General features: G+C 37.5%; 1 protein-coding gene and 1 pseudogene across 2 annotated transcripts in view; both read left to right on the forward strand.

Annotated features, from left to right (window-relative positions):
• The window catches only part of TBC1D32 (TBC1 domain family member 32), a 207,492-nt gene that overhangs the window by 27,077 nt on the left and 158,597 nt on the right, over window positions 1-21,818 (forward strand). For both annotated transcript variants that reach the window (XM_024996951.2, XM_024996952.2), the window contains exons 6-12: window positions 1,206-1,331; window positions 5,704-5,782; window positions 5,910-6,013; window positions 6,109-6,170; window positions 6,940-7,084; window positions 12,953-13,012; window positions 21,347-21,437. In XM_024996951.2, coding sequence (XP_024852719.1) covers window positions 1,206-1,331; window positions 5,704-5,782; window positions 5,910-6,013; window positions 6,109-6,170; window positions 6,940-7,084; window positions 12,953-13,012; window positions 21,347-21,437 — 667 coding nt within the window. The remainder of the gene's footprint in view (window positions 1-1,205; window positions 1,332-5,703; window positions 5,783-5,909; window positions 6,014-6,108; window positions 6,171-6,939; window positions 7,085-12,952; window positions 13,013-21,346; window positions 21,438-21,818) is intronic.
• Window positions 1,646-2,967, forward strand: LOC100295149 (nucleophosmin; annotated as a pseudogene).

Consider the following 21,818-nt stretch of genomic DNA (forward strand, 5'->3'; position numbering starts at 1 on the left):
AAAATATGATGTAGAAGCAAAAGCAAGTTAAAATCAATTGTTTTGTGAGAATTGTTCGTATGTCTTGGAGTGGGAATGCCTTACCAGGAACATATGCGCAGGGTTTTAGAATTTGAGTCATCAAACTGTAGGACTGAAATTGGGTGGCCTTGGCCTGCAATGGCTTAGAGTAGGGCTTGGTTCCCAACCAGAGATTGGGCTGGGTCATGGCGGTGAGAGCACCAGATCCTAGCCACTAGACCAGTGGTCAGTGACAAGGGCCCTGGCCCTTCCACTTTGCAGAAAAGAATTTGCACAAAGACATAAAATAGTGAAGCAAGTGAAGTATTTATTAGGAAAAAGAGTACAGTACATATGGATAGACATTTTGGCAGACTCAGAGGGAGAGTCCCTGAGTTGTGCCCACATGGCAATTTGAATCACTTATATGGAGCATTTCTTTCAGGTTTCCTTTGACCAATCATTATGATTTGCCTGGTTTGCAGTCCATATTTGGTATATCTCAGGATTCATGTGCATCTCTTAGCCAAGATGGATCCTACTGAAAAGGCTTCTGGGTAGAACATCCCTTGATTTGACTCCAGTTTGGTTTCCAAGGAGCCTTTTCTGCACATGTGTGGTCGGGGAGGTCTGACTGCGGGAATGAGAAATATGTGTTTTCTGCAGGGTCCAGCCTCCTCCCTTAATTGCCGTCTATTCTTATCTTGGAGTTTCCATCAATAGAGAATGAATCTCCAGTTGCTTTACCCTGGCGGGACCCATCTGCCTCCTGCCTCAGGACCATGTGTGGGGGATTGTTCTAGTGAGGAAAGTCTATGGGAGGAGACACTGGGACACTTTATTCTGGCTTTTCAGATTTGACCACCATACCTTCTCCTGTTCCCCTCAGACATGTGACCTAGAATCTCCCAGTACATTGGATGGGCCAAAAAATTTGTTTTTCTGCAACATCTTGTGGAAAAATCCTAATGAACTTTTAGTGTTTTTTTAGTTTTTGCATTATATGAAATAACCTATTTTGTTTCTCTGCTAAGTAGTCTAAAAAAATCGGTTATCAAGAATTGTTTCATGAAAGGGCATCTGAGTCTCAATTGGCTCTTTAAAGCAATTATCCAAACTCAGCCTTTCAATGTTTGTTAAATATTTTGAGAATTGCTGTTATTTTGGTGGCTGATTATTAATAAAAATTCTTCTAAAAATTATAGGTGAGATATGAAGCCTTGCAAACATTGTGTTCAGCTCCTCCATCTGATGTCCTGAACTGTGAAAATTGGACCACTCTCTGTGAGAAGCTGACAGTGTATCTTTCAGATCCTGATCCTGTATTTAGTGTAAGGAAATGCTTACAGAAGTATAAACATTTTCTGTTTTTTTTCCCCTACCATTCTAGAAGCAAATGGAATATAATTTTCTTTAATAGTAGCTCAAATATTTATGGAAATTCACCTCCAGCTTTTGAATTGTCAAGTTTTTTTTTTTTTTTTTTAGGGAATTAGCTTACTACATCATGATTAAATTCAGGGTCTGGTTAGAATCACACTTCATTGCCAAGACAGACTTTATTAGCATATGCGTTTTGTTTTTATCTTCTAAAGGGACATCCAAGTATCTGTGTCATTGTTTTTCAATTAAGAAAAATATTTTAGCCCTGGTGTGATTCCGTCCTGCGCGGCTGCTGGTTCCAATAGTAGTCGTTTAATTCCGTCTGGCTTCTCTCCCACATAAGTGCGTGCAGCCAACCCATGGAGGATTCAATGGACATGGACATGAGCCCCTTGAGGCCCCAGAACTATCTTTTCGGTTGTGAACTAAAGGCTGACAGAGATTATCACTTCAAGGTGGATAATGATGAAAATGAGCACCAGTTATCTTTAAGAACGGTCAGTTTAGGGGCTGGAGCAAAGGATGAGTTACATGTTGTTGAAGCAGAGGCGATGAATTATGAAGGCAGTCCAATTAAAGTAACACTGGCAACTTTGAAAATGTCTGTACAGCCAACGGTTTCTCTTGGGGGCTTTGAAATTACACCACCTGTGGTCTTACGGTTGAAGTGTGGTTCAGGGCCTGTGCATATCAGTGGACAGCACTTAGTAGCCGTGGAGGAAGATGCAGAGTCAGAAGAGGAGGAGGAGGAGGAGGTGAAACTCCTGAGTATATCTGGAAAGCGTTCTGCCCCTGGAAGTGGTAGCAAGGTTCCCCAGAAAAAAGTGAAGCTTGCTGCTGATGAAGATGAAGATGATGATGACGATGACGATGATGATGATGATGAAGATGATGATGATGACGATTTTGATGAGGAAGTTGAAGAAAAAGCTCCAGTAAAGAAATCTGTACGAGATACTCCAGCCAAAAATGCACAAAAATCGAACCAAAATGGAAAAGACTCAAAACCGTCAACACCAAGATCAAAAGGTCAAGAATCCTTCAAAAAACAGGAAAAAACACCGAAAACACCTAAAGGACCTAGCTCTGTAGAAGACATTAAAGCAAAAATGCAAGCAAGTATAGAAAAAGGTGGTTCCCTTCCCAAAGTGGAAGCCAAGTTTATCAATTATGTGAAGAATTGTTTCCGGATGACTGACCAGGAAGCTATTCAAGATCTCTGGCAGTGGAGGAAGTCTCTTTAAGAAAATAGTTTAAACAGTTTGTTAAAAATTTTCCGTCTTATTTCATTTCTGTAACAGTTGATATCTGGCTGTCCTTTTTATAATGCAGAGTGAGAACTTTCCCTACCGTGTCTGATAAATGTTGTCCACGTTCCATTGCCAAGAATGTGTTGTCCAAAATGCCTGTTTAGTTTTTAAAGATGGAACTCCACCCTTTGCTTGGTTTTAAGTATGTATGGAATGTTATGATAGGAATAGTAGTAGTGGTGGTCAGACAGATGGAAATGGTGGGGAGACAAAAATATACATGTGAAATAAACTCAGTATTTTAATAAAGTAAAAAAAAAAAAAAAAAGAAAAATATTTTAAAAGAAAGAGTGTGTTTTTGAAAGAATTCATATGTGAAAACTTGAACTTGGAATGATTAAAATTTACTCTGAAAGATTTAAATAAGCATTTTCCTTGTGTATTTAAGTGTTAGAGACTACTTAAGTGCTTAGAAGGGTTTCCCTCCTAACTCAGTTGGTAAAGAATCTGCCTGCAATGCAAGCGACCCAGGTTCGGTTCCTGGGTCTCAAAGATCCCCTGGAAATGGAAATAACAGCCCACTCTAGTATTCTTGCCTGGAGAATCCCATGGACAGAGGAGCCTGGCAGGCTACAGTTCATGATCGCAAGAGTCGGACATGACTTAGCAACTAAACCACTAACACCAACTGCCTAGAAAGAGAAGTTAGAAAACTGTAAAGCTAAGACATTAGAAGATAATAGAGATGAATTATACAGCAAATATAGACAATTGCAAAAACTAAGGTTGCTTAGTAGTAGAGGTAGTTATGTAAAAAATGATTCACATATGACTTCTCAGAAACACCATGTGATGAAAAGCAAGGTTATGTTAAAAAGTGCAGTAATTATATGGGATTAAAAAAACTAGTCTGTATTCCAGCATCACATTTAACTACAAAAAAGTTTTTTAAATGCCTTTTTCTTCATAAATGATATATCAATGAAGGAAAAAAGTGTCCTTAAAATATATAAGGTTTTTCTTTATATATAATTTTTTAAGGTATAAGTAAAAGATAAATTTACCTGCAATACACATCATTCTAGATCAGATGCTGGGAACACACTGAGCAAGACAGAAGCCTTTGCCTGCGTAGAACTTACATTCTAGAAGATGAGACAGTAAACAGTTCATAAAAATAAATCTCAATACCTTTTTACTACTTAAAAATACCCTTTCATCATTGAAAGTATAATTGTACTGGTAAACAGAAGGGATTTGGAAACAAATGATTTGTTCATATTTTTGTAAGAGGGAAAATGGTGTTTACTCAGTCCTGGATGCAGTTCAACAATACTAACACCAGAGGGTGATGCAGACTTCTCAAAAATTCTGAAGGATTTAAGGGGGAAAGATATTTCACTGTTACCTTTTCACTTCAACGCATTCTAACTGGAAATACAATTGTTTAAGTTTCCCTCCTAAAGATAGAATAGTGCTCTAATAGGTTTTCTTTATTCCTTTTATAAACATTGTAAAGATCATGCTGGGTCAATTTAAGTGCTTTGGTTTGGCCATTATATGCAGCAAGAGTTTGTGTTAGTACTTAAGGCAATAGCATTGGAAGAAGCAGTCACCTGAGGAGCGATGACAACAGAACCAATCATTTGAGTAGGAAACAAGGCATGATATTCTTTTTGTCTAAAACTTATGCTTTATCCAAATTCTTGAGTTCAATTCTGTTTCTTCATTTTCTACTCTGAAGGATACTTACATGTAACTGAGTGAAGTATATAGTGTTTGAAAGTGTGACAAATATTAATGCTTACCAATTGCTGCAACTATGAAAACATGCTTCCCAAATTAATTAATACCCTATGTTCGGTAAGAATCTCTTGGGTTTTTTCAGTATATTTTTAGTCATTTGTGTGTGTGTGTGTGTTAGTCATTCAACTGTATGCGACTCTTTGCAACTCCATGGACTATATCCCACCAGGCTCCTCTGCCCATGGAATTCTCCAGGCAAGAATATTGGAGTGAGTTGCCATTCCCTTCTCCAGGGTGTCTTCCCAACCCAGGGATTGAACCCAGGTCTCCCGCATTGTGGGCAGATTCTTTACCATCTGACTTCTTCTTGGGTAACCATTTTCTTAAATGTATTAATCTAATATTTGATATGAAAAGTGAAAGTGAAGTTGCTCAGTCGTGTCCGACTCTCTGCAACCCGGTGGACTGTAGCCCACCAGGCTTCTCCATCCATGGAATTTTCCAGGCATGAGTACTGGAGTGGGTTGCCATTTCCTTCTCCAGGGGATCGTCCTGACCCAGGTCTCCTGCATTGTAGGCAGATGCTTTGCCATCTGAGCCACCGGGGAATCTCCCATATTTGATATAGGCAAGGTTATTAGTTTTTTCCTCAAAGTAGAACATTTGAGGGAATATTATTTTTTTAATGAAAAATTGAATTTCACTATTAAGATTAATCCCATCAAAGTTGGTATAATTAAAATGATAAGCTGTCATTTCTAAGTACCTGTTAGTGTCACGTACTGACTACTTCTATGATCTCATTTAATTTTTTTACATTGTGATAGTTCCTACTTTATGTTTTAATAATGTAAAATTTTATAATATAATATTTTTCTTGGGAGTAGGTAAAATTATTGAAGTCCTAAAAGTCTAAACTTTCCTGTAAGCGATTAAAACAAAAACAGATACTGGATTTGGAAAGGAGTGGATTGTTTTTTACATGTAGTACTCCTACTGTTTCCTTGTCTGACACCTTTACATTGTGTCAGATTATAACAAATTATATTATTTCCTTCCTTTAGTGAACCTCACTCTGCCTCCTCATGTCTGTATCCCCACTATCACCAAATTTTACAATGTTCTGCTGCATTAGATTGACTCTTAGTTTTGGTTGACTTTACTTTTTGCCAACCAACACAAGAATGTGCCATTTTAGTTACATTTCTATTGAAGTTTTTGAATGGTCGTGTGTTTATTAAGGTTTTCGCTATGTGAAAAAATGATTCTTACAAAAATAGATGATGAAAGAATCTTGGATACAAATTTTGTTTCATTTCCATAGGACCGGATTTTAAAATTCTATGCACAGACGTTTACACTTTCACCATTACATATGACCAAGGAAATTTATACAAGCTTAGGTATGTTCATTATATCATTTTCAAAACTTTTGAAAATTTGTGCTTAAGAAAAATGGACAGGAAATAACTTTTTAGAAAGCACTATAACTGAATGGCATAATAACCTTATTTTTACTTTTCCTTTTAGCTAAATATTTGGAGTTATACTTTCTTTCTAGAGAAAATAATATTCCTACTCTTTCAACTGGCATAGACATAAGTAATCCTAATGTGACCCATTTACTTAAAAAGGTATTTACTTTCTGTAATATGCTTTTATTTCTCTTGATGTAATTCTGTATTTAAGAATTCTAAACTTTTGAGAATGGTTATATACTGTTTTATAGATTCGTCTTCTAAACGAATATCAGAAAGAGGCTCCATCTTTTTGGATTCGACACCCAGAAAAGTAAGCCCCCTAATTTATACCAGTAATGAGATTAGGAATCTTACTGGCCACATAAATTTCAAAAAGTAGATAGTCAACTGATTTTATGCGGTTTGTTTTTAGCTTTTCATGTTTTGTACTTAGCTATGTGAATGGCTCTAAACCAGTATATATAATACAGTTTAATTATCACAATGTGTTTCTCAAGTGGCTCAGCTGTGAAAAATCTACCTGCCAATGCAGGAGATTGTGGGTTTGATGCCTGGGTCTGAAAGATCCCCTGGAGAAGTACATGTAACCCACTTCGGTATTCTTGCCTGGTTAATCCCATGAAGAGAGGCACCTGGTAGGCTACAGTCCATGGGGTTGCAAAAAGAGTCAGGCACAACTTAGTGACTAAACAGCAGCAAAATTATCACAGCAAGGTAAAAAGAGGGTGCTGTAGCCTCAGGTTCTTTCATTACTGCTCTTTGAGTCTTTGATACTTGGGTGAAGTTCCTTCAATGTTCTTTAAACTTTTCCCTTTTTAATTCTAAGATTTTTAATGAGGTTGTAAGGGTAACTGTGGTCTAAAAAGGAAAGTTAAATTTGAACAGCCAGTGTTGAAGTAGAACATAAGTTTTTAGAGCAGAGGAAATTGGGGGTGAATCTCATCTCTGCCATTTACTGAAATATTAAAAATGATGTTTCTAAATAGTACCCATTACTTTGTCATTCCATAAATAAAAAATGTCACTGTTATATATATAACATTTTTTTTCTAAAAATCACTTATTTCCCAAACTATCAGGTATATGGAAGAAATTGTGGAGAGTACCTTGTCTTTGTTATCAGTTAAACATGATCAAAGCCATCTTGTCTCACAAAAAATTTTGGATCCGATATATTTTCTTGCATTGGTGGATACCAAAGCTGTGTGGTTCAAAAAGTGGATGGTAAGGAAATACGGAATGTTTTTCTACCTTTCTTTGCATTGCTATATTGTTTTAAAAAAATAGCTGCCGTTTGTTTACAGCATCAAGAATTCTAATCACGTTTACATGTGTTAACTCAATTCTTATAACAGTTTATGATATAGGCAGTATTATTATCCTATTTTACAGATGCAGCACCTGAGGCATAGAGAAGTAACTTGCTCAGTATTCTTTACCTAGTAGGTGACAGATTCAGAATAGGATTTTAATGGTAATTCATTTGAATCTACTAAACTGAATGACCTATTCCAAATCATGTCTTATTTTATTTTATTTTTTAATTTTTAAAAGCTTTTGGCCTTGCCACTCCATGTATGAGATCTTAGTCCCCTGTCCAGGGATGAAACCTGTGCCCCCTGCATTGGAAGTGCAGAGTTAACTGTTGGACTGCCAGAGAAGTCTCATATCTTAGTTGTAAAGCTATGAATTTTTAAAGAAGATGTGGTAAACTATAAGGGTTCAGTTTCACTTTTCTCTGGCTTATAGATGTCTGGAAACATCTCTTCATTTGCCACTTCCTGAATCTGCAGTTTAGAAAATGTGTTTAATGCCTGAATGCTGGTGACTTCCTGTGGAACTGACCACTGCCTTTGAACTATACTAATATTAAAAGATTGTTAAACACTGTTAGCTCCCTCTTCTGCTGTTGAGTAAGAGTAGTCTGCGTCTGACAGTAGTCAGAGTTATATTGGATTGTGTTCTTATGTCTTTGTCCCTCTCAACATGTATTTGTTGCAGAGGAAAGGATGGGAATGGGCCATATCTTGCCATGCAAACCATGCAAAGCAGCAGCATGCTTCATTATTACTTAGCATGGTTTGGATGTTATCTAGCTGATGCTTTATTTTTTTTAAATTTTTATCTCAGCTGTATCAGTTCAGTTCAGTTGCTCAGTCATCTCCGACTCTTTGCGACCCCATGGATGGCAGCACGCGAGGCTTCCCTGTCCATCACCAACTCCCAGAGTTTACTCAAACTCATGTCCATTGAGTTGGTGATGCCATCCAACCATCTCATCCTCTGTCAGCCCCTTCTCTTCCCGCCTTTAATGTTTTCCAGAATCAGGGTCTTTTAAAATGCATCAGTGCTTGGCATCAGGTGGCCAAAGAATTGGAATTTCAGTTTCAGCATCAGTCCTTCCAATGAATATTCAGGACTGATTTCCTTTAAGATTGACTGGTTGGATCTCCTTGCAGTCCAAGGGACTCTCAAGTGTCTTCTCCAACACCACAGTTCAAAAGCATCAATTCTTCAGCACTCAGCTTTCTTTATAGTCCAACTCTCACATCCATACATGACTACTATAAAAACCATAGCTTTGACTAGACAGATCTTTGTCAGCAAACTAGTGTCTCTGCTTTTTAATATACTGTCTAGGTTGGTCATAACTTTTCTTCCAAGGAGCAAGTGTCTTTTACTTTCCTGGCTGCAGTCACCATCTGCAGTGATTTTGGAGGCGCCCCACATAAAGTCTGTTGCTGTTTCCATTGTCTCCCCATCTGTTTGCCATGAAGTGATGGAACCAAATGCCATGATCTTAGTTTTCTGAATGCTGAGTTTTAAACCAACTTTTTCACTCTCCTCTTTCACTTTCAGCAAGAGGCTCTTTAGTTCTTCTTCACTTTCTGCCATAAGGGTGGTGTCATTTGCATACCAGGTTATTGATATTTCTCCCGGCAATCTTCATTCCAGCTTGTGCTTCTTCCAGCCTGCCATTTCTCATGATGTACTCTGTATATAAGTTAAATAAGCAGAGTGACAATACACAGCCTTGATGTACTCCTTTCCGGATTTGGAACCAGTCTGTTGTTCCATGTCCAGTTCTAACTGTTGCTTGACCTGCATACAGATTTCTCAGGAAGCAGGTCAGGTGGTCTGGTATTCACATCTTTTTAAGAATTTTCCACAGCTTGTTGTGATCCACAAAGTCAAAGACTTTGGCGTAATCAATAAAGCAGAAGTAGATGTTTTTCTGGAACTCTCTTGCTTTTTTGATGATCCAGTGGATGTTGGCAATTTGATCTCTGCTTCCTCTGCCTTTTCTAAATCCAACTTGAACATCTGAAGTTCATGATTCATGTACTGTTGAAACCTGGCTTGGAGAATTTTGAGTATTACTTTGCTAGCCTGTGACATGAGTGCAGTTGTGTGGTAGTTTGAACATTCTTTGGCATTACCTTTCCTTGGAATTGGAATGAGAACTGACCTTTTCCAGTCCTGTGGCCACTGTTGAGTTTTCCATATTTGCTGGCATACTGAGTGCAGCACTTTAACAGCATCATCTTTTAGGATTTGAAAGAGCTCAACTGGAATTCCACAACTTACACTAGCTTTGTAGTGATGCTTTCTAAGGCCCACTTGACTTCACATTCCAGGAGGTCTGGCTCCAGATGAGTGATCACACCATTGTGATTATCTGGGTCATGAAGATCTTTTCTGTGTATTCTTGCCACCTCTTCTTAATATCTTTTGCTTCTGTTAGGTCCATAGCATTTCTGTCCTTAATTGTGCCCATCTTTGCATGAAATGTTCCCTTGGTATCTCTAATTTTCTTGAAGAGTTCTCTAGTCTTTCCCATTCTATTCTTTTCCTCTATTTCTTTGCACTGATCACTGAAGAAGGCTTTCTTATCTCTCTTTACTATTCTTTGGAACTCTGCATTCAAATGGACCTATCTTTCCTTTTCTCCTTTCCCTTTCACCTCTTTTCTTTTCTCAGTTACTTGCAAGGCCTCCTCAGACAACCATTTTTCCTTTTTTCATTTCTTTTTTTTGGGGATGGTCTTGATCAGTATCTCCTGTACAGTGTCACGAACCTCCATCCATAGTTCTTCAGCCACTCTATCATATCTAATTCCTTGAATGTCTTTGTCACTTCCAGTATATAATCTTAAGAAATTTGATTTATGTCCTACCTGAATGGTCAGTGGCTTTCCCTACTTTCTTCAGTTTAAGTCTGAATTTGGCAATAAGGAGTTCATGATCTGAGCCACAGTCAGCTCCTGGTCTTATTTTTGCTGACTGTATAGAGCTTCTCCATCTTTAGCTGCAAAGAATATAATCATTCTGATTTCAGTGTTGGCCATCTGATGTTGTCCATGTGTAGAGTCTTCTCCTGTGTTGTTGGAAGATGGCGTTTGCTATGACCAGTGTGTTCTCTTGGCAAAACTCTATTAGCCTTTGCCCTGCTTCATTCTGTACTCCAAGGCCAAATTTGCCTGTTACTCTAGGTATCTCTTAGCTTACTACTTTTGCATTCCAGTCCCCTATAATGAAAAGAACCTCATTTTTGGATGTTAGTTCTAGAAGGTTTTGTAGGTCTTCATAGAACCCTTCAATTTAAGCTTCTTCAGCATTACTGTTCGGGGCATAGACTTGGATTACTGTGAAATTGAATGGTTTGCATTATCATATCAACTGTATGATAATGCCCGGTTAACCAAAGCATCTGTTTGGTGCTTAACATTTACCTGACCTCTATATAGTATATGTTTGGTAAATTCTTGCTCAACTTAATTTAGTCTTAACTCTTTGTTCCTCATGGCAAAAAGATGGGGAGACAATGAAAACAGTGACAGTATTGTTTTGGCCTCCAAAAATCACTGCAGATTGTGACTGCAGCATGAAATTAAAAGGTGCTTGCTCCTTGGAAGAAAAGTTATGACCAACCTAGATAGCATATTAAAAAGCAGAGATATTACTTTGCTAACAAAGGTCCTTCTAGTGAAAGCTGTGGTTTTTCCAGTAGTCATGTATGAATGTGAGAGGTGGAGTTAAAGAAAGTTGAGCGCCATAGAATTGATGCTTTTGAGCTGTGGTGTTGAAGAAGACTTTTGAGAGTCCCTCAAATAGCAGGGAGATCCAAGCAGTCCATCCTAAAGGAAATCAGTCCTGAATATTCATTGGAAGGACTGATGCTGAAGCTGAAGCTCCAATATTTTGGCCACCTGATGTGAAGAATTGACTCATTAGAAAAAGACCCTGATGCTGGAAAAGATTGAAAGCAGGAGGAGAAGGGGACGACAAAGGATGAGATTGTTGGGTGGTATCACTGACTCGATGGACAGGAGTTTGAGTAGGCTCCAGGAGTTGGTGATGGATAGGGAAGCCTGGCCTGCTGCAGTCCATAGGGTTGCAAAGAGTTGGACATGACCGAGCAACTGAACTGAACTGAACCGAAACTGAAACTTTGTTCCTCAATATGATATTTGACCTTTTTCTTTTTTTGATTATCAAATTATACCACTATTATAGAACATATGCAAAATATGTAAAAACACAAATAAAATTAAATATCTCTAATTCTATACATGGGCCTAACAACTATTGAGATTATATTTTATGTAGTTGTATGCTTTAAAAAAGACCTAAACAGATTAATTTTAACACATCATATTCTAAGTGCTTATAATTAACTTTTTTCACTTAACATTTTTATTGTCAGCACTTAATTCTAAAGAGAATGAGACACATCACAGGAAAACCAACCAACAGAAAATTATTAAATAGCTCCCATTAGAAATAGTTCTAGTATTACTAAAATTTATCACATTCTTCACTCCTCTAAGGCAGAAGTTGTCATACTTTATGTTAAGAGCCAGGCAGTAAATATTTCTGGCTTTGTAGACTGGCCTGTCTCTGATGCAACTAATCAGTTCTCTGCCATAGCCCAGAAGCGTCTATAGATAAAACATTGTTCACCAAATATCAGGAGGCAGCTAACTTTGACCTGAGGGTTGTGGTATGTGAACTATGGTCTAAGGGATGTACTATGAGCCTTTCTTTTCAGAACATGGTCAATAGTTTAATGGTAAGGCAGCATATTTCTCTTACTAAACCTGAAAAATGGATTAATGATTTTTTTTAAACATTTTAAGCTACAAGGGTTAAAACACAGAAAGTGAGAGTGAAAGTCACTCAGTCGCGTACAACTCTTTGCGACCCCATGATCTATACAGTCCATGGAATTCTCCAGGCAGGAATACTGGAGTGGGTAGCCTTTCCCTTCTCCAGGGAATCTTCCCAATCCAGGGGCTGAATCCAGGTCTCCTTCATTGCAAGTGGATTCTTTACCAACTGAGCCACAAGGGAAGCCCCCAAAAAACCAAGGGTTTTGATTAGCTCTCAATTAATGCAAACCTCATTTGATTAAATTCTATTCCCCAGAAGTTCTGATAGCTTTTACAGAATATTATTTTTTAAAGTAAAATGAAAAACTACATTAAAGGCTAATGATATTGAACCTAAGTAGTATTTATGTAAAATTTCCCTTTTGTACAGTGCATAAAAAACATATTTTAATCTCATTTTTGTTTAGTTCTAAGGAGAGTTTTTTTTGGCACTTTGAATTGGTTTTAAAATATGGTTGGCAGGGAATGATTAAGATACTGTCCCTTGAGAGCATTTCAACCTAGGCATACTTCTGTGTATGTAAACATTACAGCTCCCTCCTTGTTGTGAGAGTTGCGAATTCTCCCCTCATTTCTTAATCTTCCCTTTAGGCTCTGTCATAAACTGGTAGTCGGGCATATTTTTTGGTTTTAAAATAACTTAGTATGGTAACTGGACACAACTGAAGAATAGAATCTGTGCCTGGATAGATCAGGGATACTGGTCTATTAGTAAATGCTCCAGTTTTTAATATGATTTGCATTCTTGTGATTGCTATGCTTATAAATCATTGTACTTAGAAAAACCTGTTTTGCTTTGATTACAATAATTTAAACTAAGTTATTCTGTAATTTATGTTATTAGAAAGAAATGGTGCAGGAAATATAGATTTTGAATGGTATAGCGTGAATATTAAATGTCATTTTCCTCCTGATTTTAGCATGCATATTATAGCAGAACTGCAGTACTAAGACTTCTCGAAAAGAAATATAAATCTCTGGTAAGTCTATGTTTTGTTCTTATCTTGAGAAATAATATCACAAGAAGATATATGATGTAATAACTTGAATGTGCAAAGTTGAGTGATAATTAATGTTGGATAATGAAGTAATCCCCATTTTATGTGACTTTTAAACTACCATTCTGTGAAACATAAAAGGATAAAAGTAGAGACTTAAAATGCAGTCAAGATAAGAGTTAGGAAGTATATAACTTCGTAGTATTAATAAATTGAGCTGCTAACAAGCTACTTTGGGATAAGCCATTAAGTATTATCATATGGTTTAATTCAGAGCAGGTGTTTGTAGCGTTCCCCCCCCAATTTCATTCTACGAAATTTACCCGTGCTTTTGACTGAAAGTTGCATTAAAAAACTCAGAATGGTAAGTGCTTTTGTATTCACACATATTGATTCAAGTTGTACTAAATACAAACTGCTGCTGCTGCTAAGTCGCTTCAGTCGTGTCCGACTCTATGCGACCCCAGAGACGGCAGCCCACCGGGCTCCCCCGTCCCTGGGATTCTCCAGGCAAGAACTCTGGAGTGGGTAAATTCAAACTAATACTGTAAAATATATTAGTAAAATTCTCAGCTTTTATTGCTATTGGTAGAACAACGTGTTAGAGCACTGAAAGGAATGAATTCAGCAAGTCTAGCAAATAATTGACAAATATGAAAATTATGAAATTAAGATTATATGACTTTCAGATAATAAATATGGTTTATGGACTTAAGTAAAATCTTGAGAAGAGAAGTGAAGAGAAAGATTCCTAGGATTGTGAATTTTAAGAATACTGTAATAGGACATAAATTGAAGAAAGGAGAACAATAATTGTTTTCTGTTTGAGAATTAAAAGAATTGGGATTCAGAAAGGAGAAGATGGAGATATTGACTATTAGAATGGGAATTTATTTGCAGAGGTAATAGGTATTTAAAAATCCTTAGAGAAACTGAAAGTCTTTCTGTATTTCTCTCTCATTCCCATTTTTAATGGAAATTTGTTGCTGCCACGTGAGCATAAAGTGATCTTGCTAGAATAGAGAAAGAAGAAAAAACAGGAATGAATTTTTTCCTTGCATGATTTGACATACAGATATCTCACTCTTGCTGTCAGAAAGGCCTTGGTGGAAGTATTTCAAATGTTTCTTTTAGGTTAACTCTTAAAATATGTTCCTTATTTGAAAAGTGAATTGTACTATAGTCAGTTCTTAGCCCACAAATATTACCAGCTTCAATATTCTACCAACATGTTCAGATATTTTATCTCACATACATAATGAGCCAAACTTGCATCTTGCATGAGATTTCATCCTAAATCTAATTTTCTCTTAAAGTTTTCCTAAATTTACCAAAATACTAAAAGATTTTTTTTTTATGGTTGTATTTATGGGTGTATGTACATGTGTGTACACACACACACACACACACACACACACACGTTTCCCAGGTGTCTCAGTGGTAAAGAATCCACCTGCCAATGAAGGAGACACAAGCTAGATCCCTGGGTTGGGAAGATCCCCTGGAGAAGGAAATGGCAACTCGCCCCAGCATTCTTGCCTGGGGAATACCATGGACAGAGGATCCTGGTGGACTACAGTCCATGGGGATGCAAAGAGCTGGACACAGCTTAAGAGACTAAACAGCAGTAGTAGTGGGAAATTTGAATCACTCATGGATTTGTCTTTTGTTTTATAAGAGATCCTTGTGAAAGGACTTCAGGCATAGCAGCGTGATATGAGTATCTGCTAAAGCATGGCCTCTAGCTTCTTATAGGTGCTGTCTGATGATATTTTGTACAACAGTGAAACAGTGGCATTGTCCAGGGAGGCAGCTATTAGCTATATATATCCACTGAAAACTTAATGTGATTAGGGAAACTAAGAGACTAAATTTTTGATATTTTAATTAAATTTTAAACTAATATGTGTTAGTAGCTACTCTGTGCAGTTTGTTTGTGAAATGTGTGACATTTTCAATAGATAATGTGCCTGCATGCTCAGTCACTTCTGTAGTTTCTGACTCTTTGCGACACTATGGACTGTAGCCCGCCAGTCTCCTCTGTCCATGGGATTCTCCTGGCAAGAATACTGGAGTAGGTTGCTGTGCCCTCCTCCAGGGGATCTTCCCCACCAGGGGTTGAACATGCATCGCCTGTGTCTCCTGCATTGCAGGTGGATTCTCTATGGCTGAGCCATAGGGGAAGATTCAATAGGTAGCACTGGGCGACAAATCATTCATGCCATATCTGAGGAAGTTAAGAACTTTGTTTTTATGAACTAGCTGAAAAGCATTTTGGCTATCAGCACAGATATTTAATCTTTTAACAATTGGAATCTTTTGTCCAGTTTACCCTTAAGAGAATGGCTTCTGAGATGGCCTTATGTAGTACATTTCCTATTTTCCTTGCCGTCTTCAGGTTGCTAAAAAAAATATTGACAGCTAGGTTATTCAAAATTTTGTCTGGTTTTTTCTGCCTTCCTGTTTTCATACCACCACCACTCCACTCCTCCTCTGTGCCCCCACCCACCCTGCCCCAATCTTAGGGATTAATAGTTAAGTGAACTGGCTAGTACATATTTCCTACTGCAGGAGAATAAGTATGAAATAAAATCCTGAATTTTACAGCAAATATATCTTTCGTAAGGTTTAGAATTTCTGCTTTATCAACTACGCCAAAGCCTTTGACTGTGTGGATCACAATAAACTCTGGAAAATTCTGAAAGAGAGGGGAATACCAGACCGCCTGACCTGCCTCTTGAGAAACCTGTTTGCAGGTCAGGAAGCAACAGTTAGAACTCGACATGGAACAATGGACTGGTTCCAAATCGGGAAAGGAGTATGTCAAGGCTGTATATTGTCACCCTGCTCATTTAACTTATGCAGAATATATCATGAGACACGCTGAGGTGGGTGAAGCATAAGCTGGAATGAAGACTGCTGGGAGAAAGATCAATAACCTCAGATATGAGATGACACCACCCTTATGGCAAAAAGTGAAGAAGAACTAAAGGGCCTCTTGATGAAAGTGAAACAGGAAAGTGAAAAAGTTGGCTTAAAGCTCAACATTCAGAAAACTAAGATCATGGCATCTGGTCCCATCACTTCATGGGAAATAGATGGGGAAAAACAGTGGTAACAGTAGCAGACTTTATTTTTTGGGGCTCCAAGATCACTGTAGATGGTGACTGCAGCCATGAAATTAAAAGACGCTTGCTCCTTGGAAGAAAAGTTATGACCAACCTAGACAGCATATTAAAAAGCAGAGACATTACTTTGCCAACAAAGGTCCATCTAATCAAGGCTATGGTTTTTCCATTGGTCATGTATGGTTGTGAGAGTTGGACCGTGAAGAAGGCTGAGCGCCGAAGAATTGATGCTTTTGAACTGTGGTGTTAGAGAAGACTCTTGAGAGTCCCTTGCACTGCAAGGAGATCCAAGCAGTCCATCCTAAAGGAAATCAGTCCTGAATGTTCATTGGAAGAACTGATGCTGCGGCTGAAACTCCAGTACTTTGGCCACTTGATGTGAAGAACTGATTCATTAGAAAAGACACTGATGTTGGAAACATTGAAGGCAGGAGGAGAAAGGGACAACAGAGGATGAGATGGCTGGATGGCATCACCGACTCAATGGACATGAGTTTGAGTGAACTCTGGGAGTTGGTGACGGACAGGGAGACCTGGTGTGCTGCAATCCATGGGATTGCAAAGAGTGGGACATGACCGAGCGACTGAACTGAACTGAAAGTTTAGAATACTCATTTTTTAAACCCTCAACTTGACTCTTTAGTATTTAAATTTACCTACTATATATTTGGTTTCTGCTCCTGCAATTTAAAGGGCATATTATGTCTTGCAGTTGTTCGTCTTCTGAGATGTGCCTTTTTCAGTGATTGTTACTCTTCTCAAACCAAAGATAAAACATGTAAGAAGTGAGGGAAAGAGGTAGAAGGAACAGAAGTAAGTTTAAGTGGGTAGTGAAAATAAAGATGAGTAGAAATGAGTGCAAGGAAGAATGAGTTTTTGAAGATTTGAGTGGAAGTGAGCTAAAGAGTATCTGAGAGAGATTATTTGGAGATAGTGCTTTGAGTTCACAGAGAAGCTGTTTGTTCATTTGTCTTCTAATTCTTTAGAGCCTGTTTTAACTATGTTTGTCATATCAAAATTTCCCCGTAATGGCAGTTTTTGAAGAATTAGGATTTTAATATAATTTCCTCTCAGAAGTATTTCTATCAAGTGGAGGCTGCATCCTAGACAAATTCCTGATAAACATGAAACAAATCACTATACTTTTGGGCAAAAGTGTGTGCTTATGAATGGTGTTTCAGGTTCTGACTATGCAGAAGTGAGGGAGGGGCTGTGTGATTGGTGACAGAATAATCATTGATTCCCTTTTTTTCAAGAATTGACAAGTCAGGGAGTGTAGCCATGAAATTTTTGTAGACGTCCCAAGGCAATATGACCAGTTTCCTTTAAATGAGTTTATTGCTGGTAGCCACTCATCTCAGGGCTGGTTTGGATTGAATTGACTGGATTAGAGACTTCTTGGACTATGCCTTCTTCTGAGCATTCTTTTATATATTCAGTAGATGCAAGCTAACCCAAAACAAAACAGGAGTTCAGAGTCTGTGCAAATAACAACAAAAGCAAAATGAGCACAAAAGAATAGGCATGTTAATAATAGAACAATAATAGAACTAATGACCCAGTGGTGCTCCTCCAAAACAAAAGGCTTCTTTGTACAAAGAGCTGTTTCATAATAAATCCAAGGATAATAAAATCTAGCAATGAGAACTCAATAAAGCAAGATGAATCTTAGATCATCGTTGACACAGACCCGAGTGGTGGCAAATCTGAAGGATTATCAAAGCTTGGGATTTATGGCCCCAGTAGACGCTTTTCTTTGACGACCCCATGGAAATGATGCCAATTGAGAGTCCTCAAGGTAATCTCCATGGAAGCTCCAGAAATGTTGAAGTTTAAGAGCACTGTTCAGTATCTGAAACAATGCATCAAACTGTATTTGTTGCTTACTTAATTAGGCAAGGCAGATGTTAATACAGGATTTGGGGGAAAACTTGGAACTGGTCTGATGGGCTTTTAGAGGTGATAACTGAGTTCAAGCCAACAGTAAATTTCCCAGAGCGTGTCTGTTGTTGGCTGACTTTTAGAAGAAAGGGGCTACTGATTGGTTGGTTTTCAGAAGTTAAGTTCATTGAGATCTGTTGACATACAATGATTTACAAGATTTTAAATTTGTTCTAGATACCTGTTAACCATGGTTATATAAAAGTATGGTTGTTCTGGCTTTTATCCATAGAACAATCACTCATTTCCAAGGATTGTGGGGAATTTTTAAAATTAATGAATAGGTGTTATTCCGGAAAGGAGGGAAGATGGTTAGTGTAGTGGTGGGAAAATATTTCAGGGCCATGGAATAGCATGTTTTAAAGGTTTTAGGGATTGGAAAATACATAGTACACTTGGAAACTGCGCGTACTTAATATGGCTGAACATAGATTGCTAAGAGATGTGTGAGTTAGTATTAGAGAAATTTCCCGAAAACCAGTTCCCTTAAAACTAGTATTAAGTGGATGATGTTTTTTGAAAAAATTTTAGGTACTTTAGATTGGGTCTGTGTCAGTTGACCTTAGCTTGTTTCATCATGTATGAGGCAGGATAAGGTCTCATAATTTCATGAAGAATAAATAAGACCTACTTGAAGGGAATCTTCAGCCTTTTCCTTTTTGCAGATAAAAATGATTTTGTTGTACATTTCAGCTTTGAATGTGTTTCAGAATTAATTGATGTGTACTGATAGATGAGATTTTTGGTGGATTTGCTTTTAATGAATTGGTTATTTGACTAGTCAGATAACTGTTGAATTGGCTTTTGGTGACTGACTTTTTACACAGGTAGATGTATTTCTCTGTGTATGTGTGTGTGTCTTGGGAGAGGGTCATCTGGAGGGTAATAGGAATAAAACTAATGTTAGGTCATTAGAAAGTTCTTATTGCCAAATTTAGGTGATTGACCTTTATTCTGGAGATTTAGTAATACACTGATAGATTTTCATGTACTGAAGTAACATTATATTAGGGCTTTGGAAAATTTGGAAAATGGGCTGAAGATGTAGGTGGAGATAGTTTTTACTTCAATACATCTCTCCTAAGAGGGAAAAGATGGTAGAAACATGAATTAAGGCTATGACAGTGAATTGGGATAAATGGATGGACTTAGGAGTACTATATTTTGAATATAAGTTTTAGAGGACTTGACTTTTTGAATGGGGTTTGGTAAGGACTTGAGTTTCCCTGGTGGCTCAGTGGTAAAGAATCCACCTGCAAGCAGGAGACTCAGGTTCGATCCATGGGTCAAGAAGTTCCCCTGGAGAAGGAAATGGCTACCCTCTCCAGTATTCTTGCCTGGAGAATTCTCTGGATAGAGGAGCCTGGTGAGCTACAGTCTATGGGGGTCACAAAGAGTCAGACATGACTTAGTGACTCATATTTTGGGTCAGGACTTACTCATTTGAATATTTGTCATTCACTGATACAAGTAACACAATAGGAAGAAAACAGGATTTTGGAAAAGATTATGACTTTAGATTTGGTAGATTTGGTCGTTTCAAGTTTGAGATCCAGATTTCCTGGTGGGAAGATTTCATTTGATTAATCTAGATCCTAAAGGTTGATTTAGACATAGATATGGAAGGGGGTTCCCAAAGCCTATCCCTAGATTTGATGATTTGCTGGGAGAAATTCTAGCACTCAGCATGTAGTTGTACTCCCAGCTATGGTTTCTTACCAAAAAAAAAGATGCAAAACAGAACTGGTTTAAGGATAAGGCACACTGGAGAAGATACCAGGCATGAACTTCTAAGAGTCTTTTTTCCCAGCAGAGTCACACAGGACTCATCTTAATTTCTCCAGTGTCAAATTATGACAGCTCATGTGACATGTTGTCTACCAGAGAAATTTATTAGAGATTTAGTGCCCATTTTCAAGTCAGGGATTAATCGTGTTCGCACCTTCTGCCTACTACATACCAGGGATTCCACACACCCAGAAGGAACACAGACGTTCAGCATAAAAACCACGTTGTTTGTTGAGGTACCGTTTTTAGAATGGTAGGAAAAGTCCTGAAATCCAAGTTTCCAGATGATGGTCAAGGTCCAGTCTTGTAGGCGGGCCATTCTTAATGATGGTAATTCTGCCATGCTAATTCTTCTACATGAAATAAGGCCATAAGAATGAATGAGACTAGGAAATCTATCAATTCCTTGATTCCATCATTATGAACTCATCTCTGTCCACACAGCTGCCTTCATTTTCCCATCTGAAGCTTAACCTTTCCTTTCCCTTAGGTCCTAGCTGCTCCTGCTCTTAGACACTATTCTATCAATTATCCTTTCTCTTCTATATACTCTTAACTTCCTTTCTACTTAAGCAAGACCATATCCTTTCAACCTGAAGAATTCATTCTTGACCTAAGACCTCACCCCTATGTTTGACCCTTTTTTTCTTTCATGGCCAACCTTCTTGAAAATGAAAATTATACTATCTGCCTTTAATTTTTCAGTTCCTATTCCCTTTCCTTATAGTTAGTTCTATTCCCCAAGCTCCCTTGAAATTGATCTTTTGAAGATCAACAAAACCCTCTTTATTACTACATCTAGCAATTATTGCTCCTTAACTCACTGGTGACCTCTGTTTGAGAGCAGAATGAGACGGTATCTACAGGAAGTATGTAGGTATAGAGGAAAGGAAAAAGATTTGAAATCTTTGCTTGAGGAGAGTGGGAAAAGGAGGTAGAATCAAGACTATCAGAGAATCGCTGGGTACAGAAATTGGAGATCATTTTTTTTATGACTGTTCTTTGTATTGAGAATTTTCTTTATCAGCTTTTAGCAATTCTGGTATCTAAGATGGAAATGAAAGCTAGATATAGGTCACGTTTTACTGGCTAAGTAGGAAGAAAAGACTCTTAAGGCAAGGAAATTGGGGATATTGACAAGAGAATTTTTAAAGTCATGACCAGAATTTTTTCATCTTTCACTATAAAATCTAAAATACATTTGTATTTTTGTCTTAATACTAACATTATAACAATAGTATATTTACTGGTCTACAAATATTTTCCATGTTTCCTGGAATGAAGCCGTAGTTAAAATGTAACTGCAGAGACTGAGCTTCAGTGGAAAGGTGCTATTCTAAATTTTCTGAATATTTTTCTTAGATATTTTCCCAACATATTTTACAGCCTTGACTAACTTCTTTAATACATGGACTTGTGTGCTTAAAATTTTAGGATTAATAAGCTGTTATTTTATTAGATAACTACAGCAGTTCAGCAGTGTGTTCAGTACTTTGAGTTGTGTGAAACCATGAAAGGTGATGAAGTTTTGGGACATTCAAAGTCTTGTGGTAAGTATTATATTTTGTTACATTTAAAAAAATGGTAAATTTTATTAATAAATAGCTTTGTAATTTATTTTTTAATATCATAATAAATTAGATTGCTTTTGCTAATACAAGATACTTTCCACAGATTTAAGATACAGCATAATATGACCTTTTGTAGCAGATCTACATTTGAAGTTATAGCGATTCATACAGTCTGCAGTTTTTCAGCTCATAACACGGTGTATGTCTTCGTGAGTTACACTGCAGTAGTACACTAGAGGAAGAAAGAATGAAAGTGTATCAGGTGCATTTTAGTGGGAGGAAAATTTCTATGGAATACTGTTTTATTATTGAACACTTTGCCCCATTTTATGATTCTTCTCTGCTTATCCTCAGTCTGAA

Source organism: Bos taurus, chromosome 9 (genome assembly GCF_002263795.3).
Source record: "Bos taurus isolate L1 Dominette 01449 registration number 42190680 breed Hereford chromosome 9, ARS-UCD2.0, whole genome shotgun sequence".
Lineage (NCBI taxonomy): Eukaryota > Metazoa > Chordata > Mammalia > Artiodactyla > Bovidae > Bos > Bos taurus.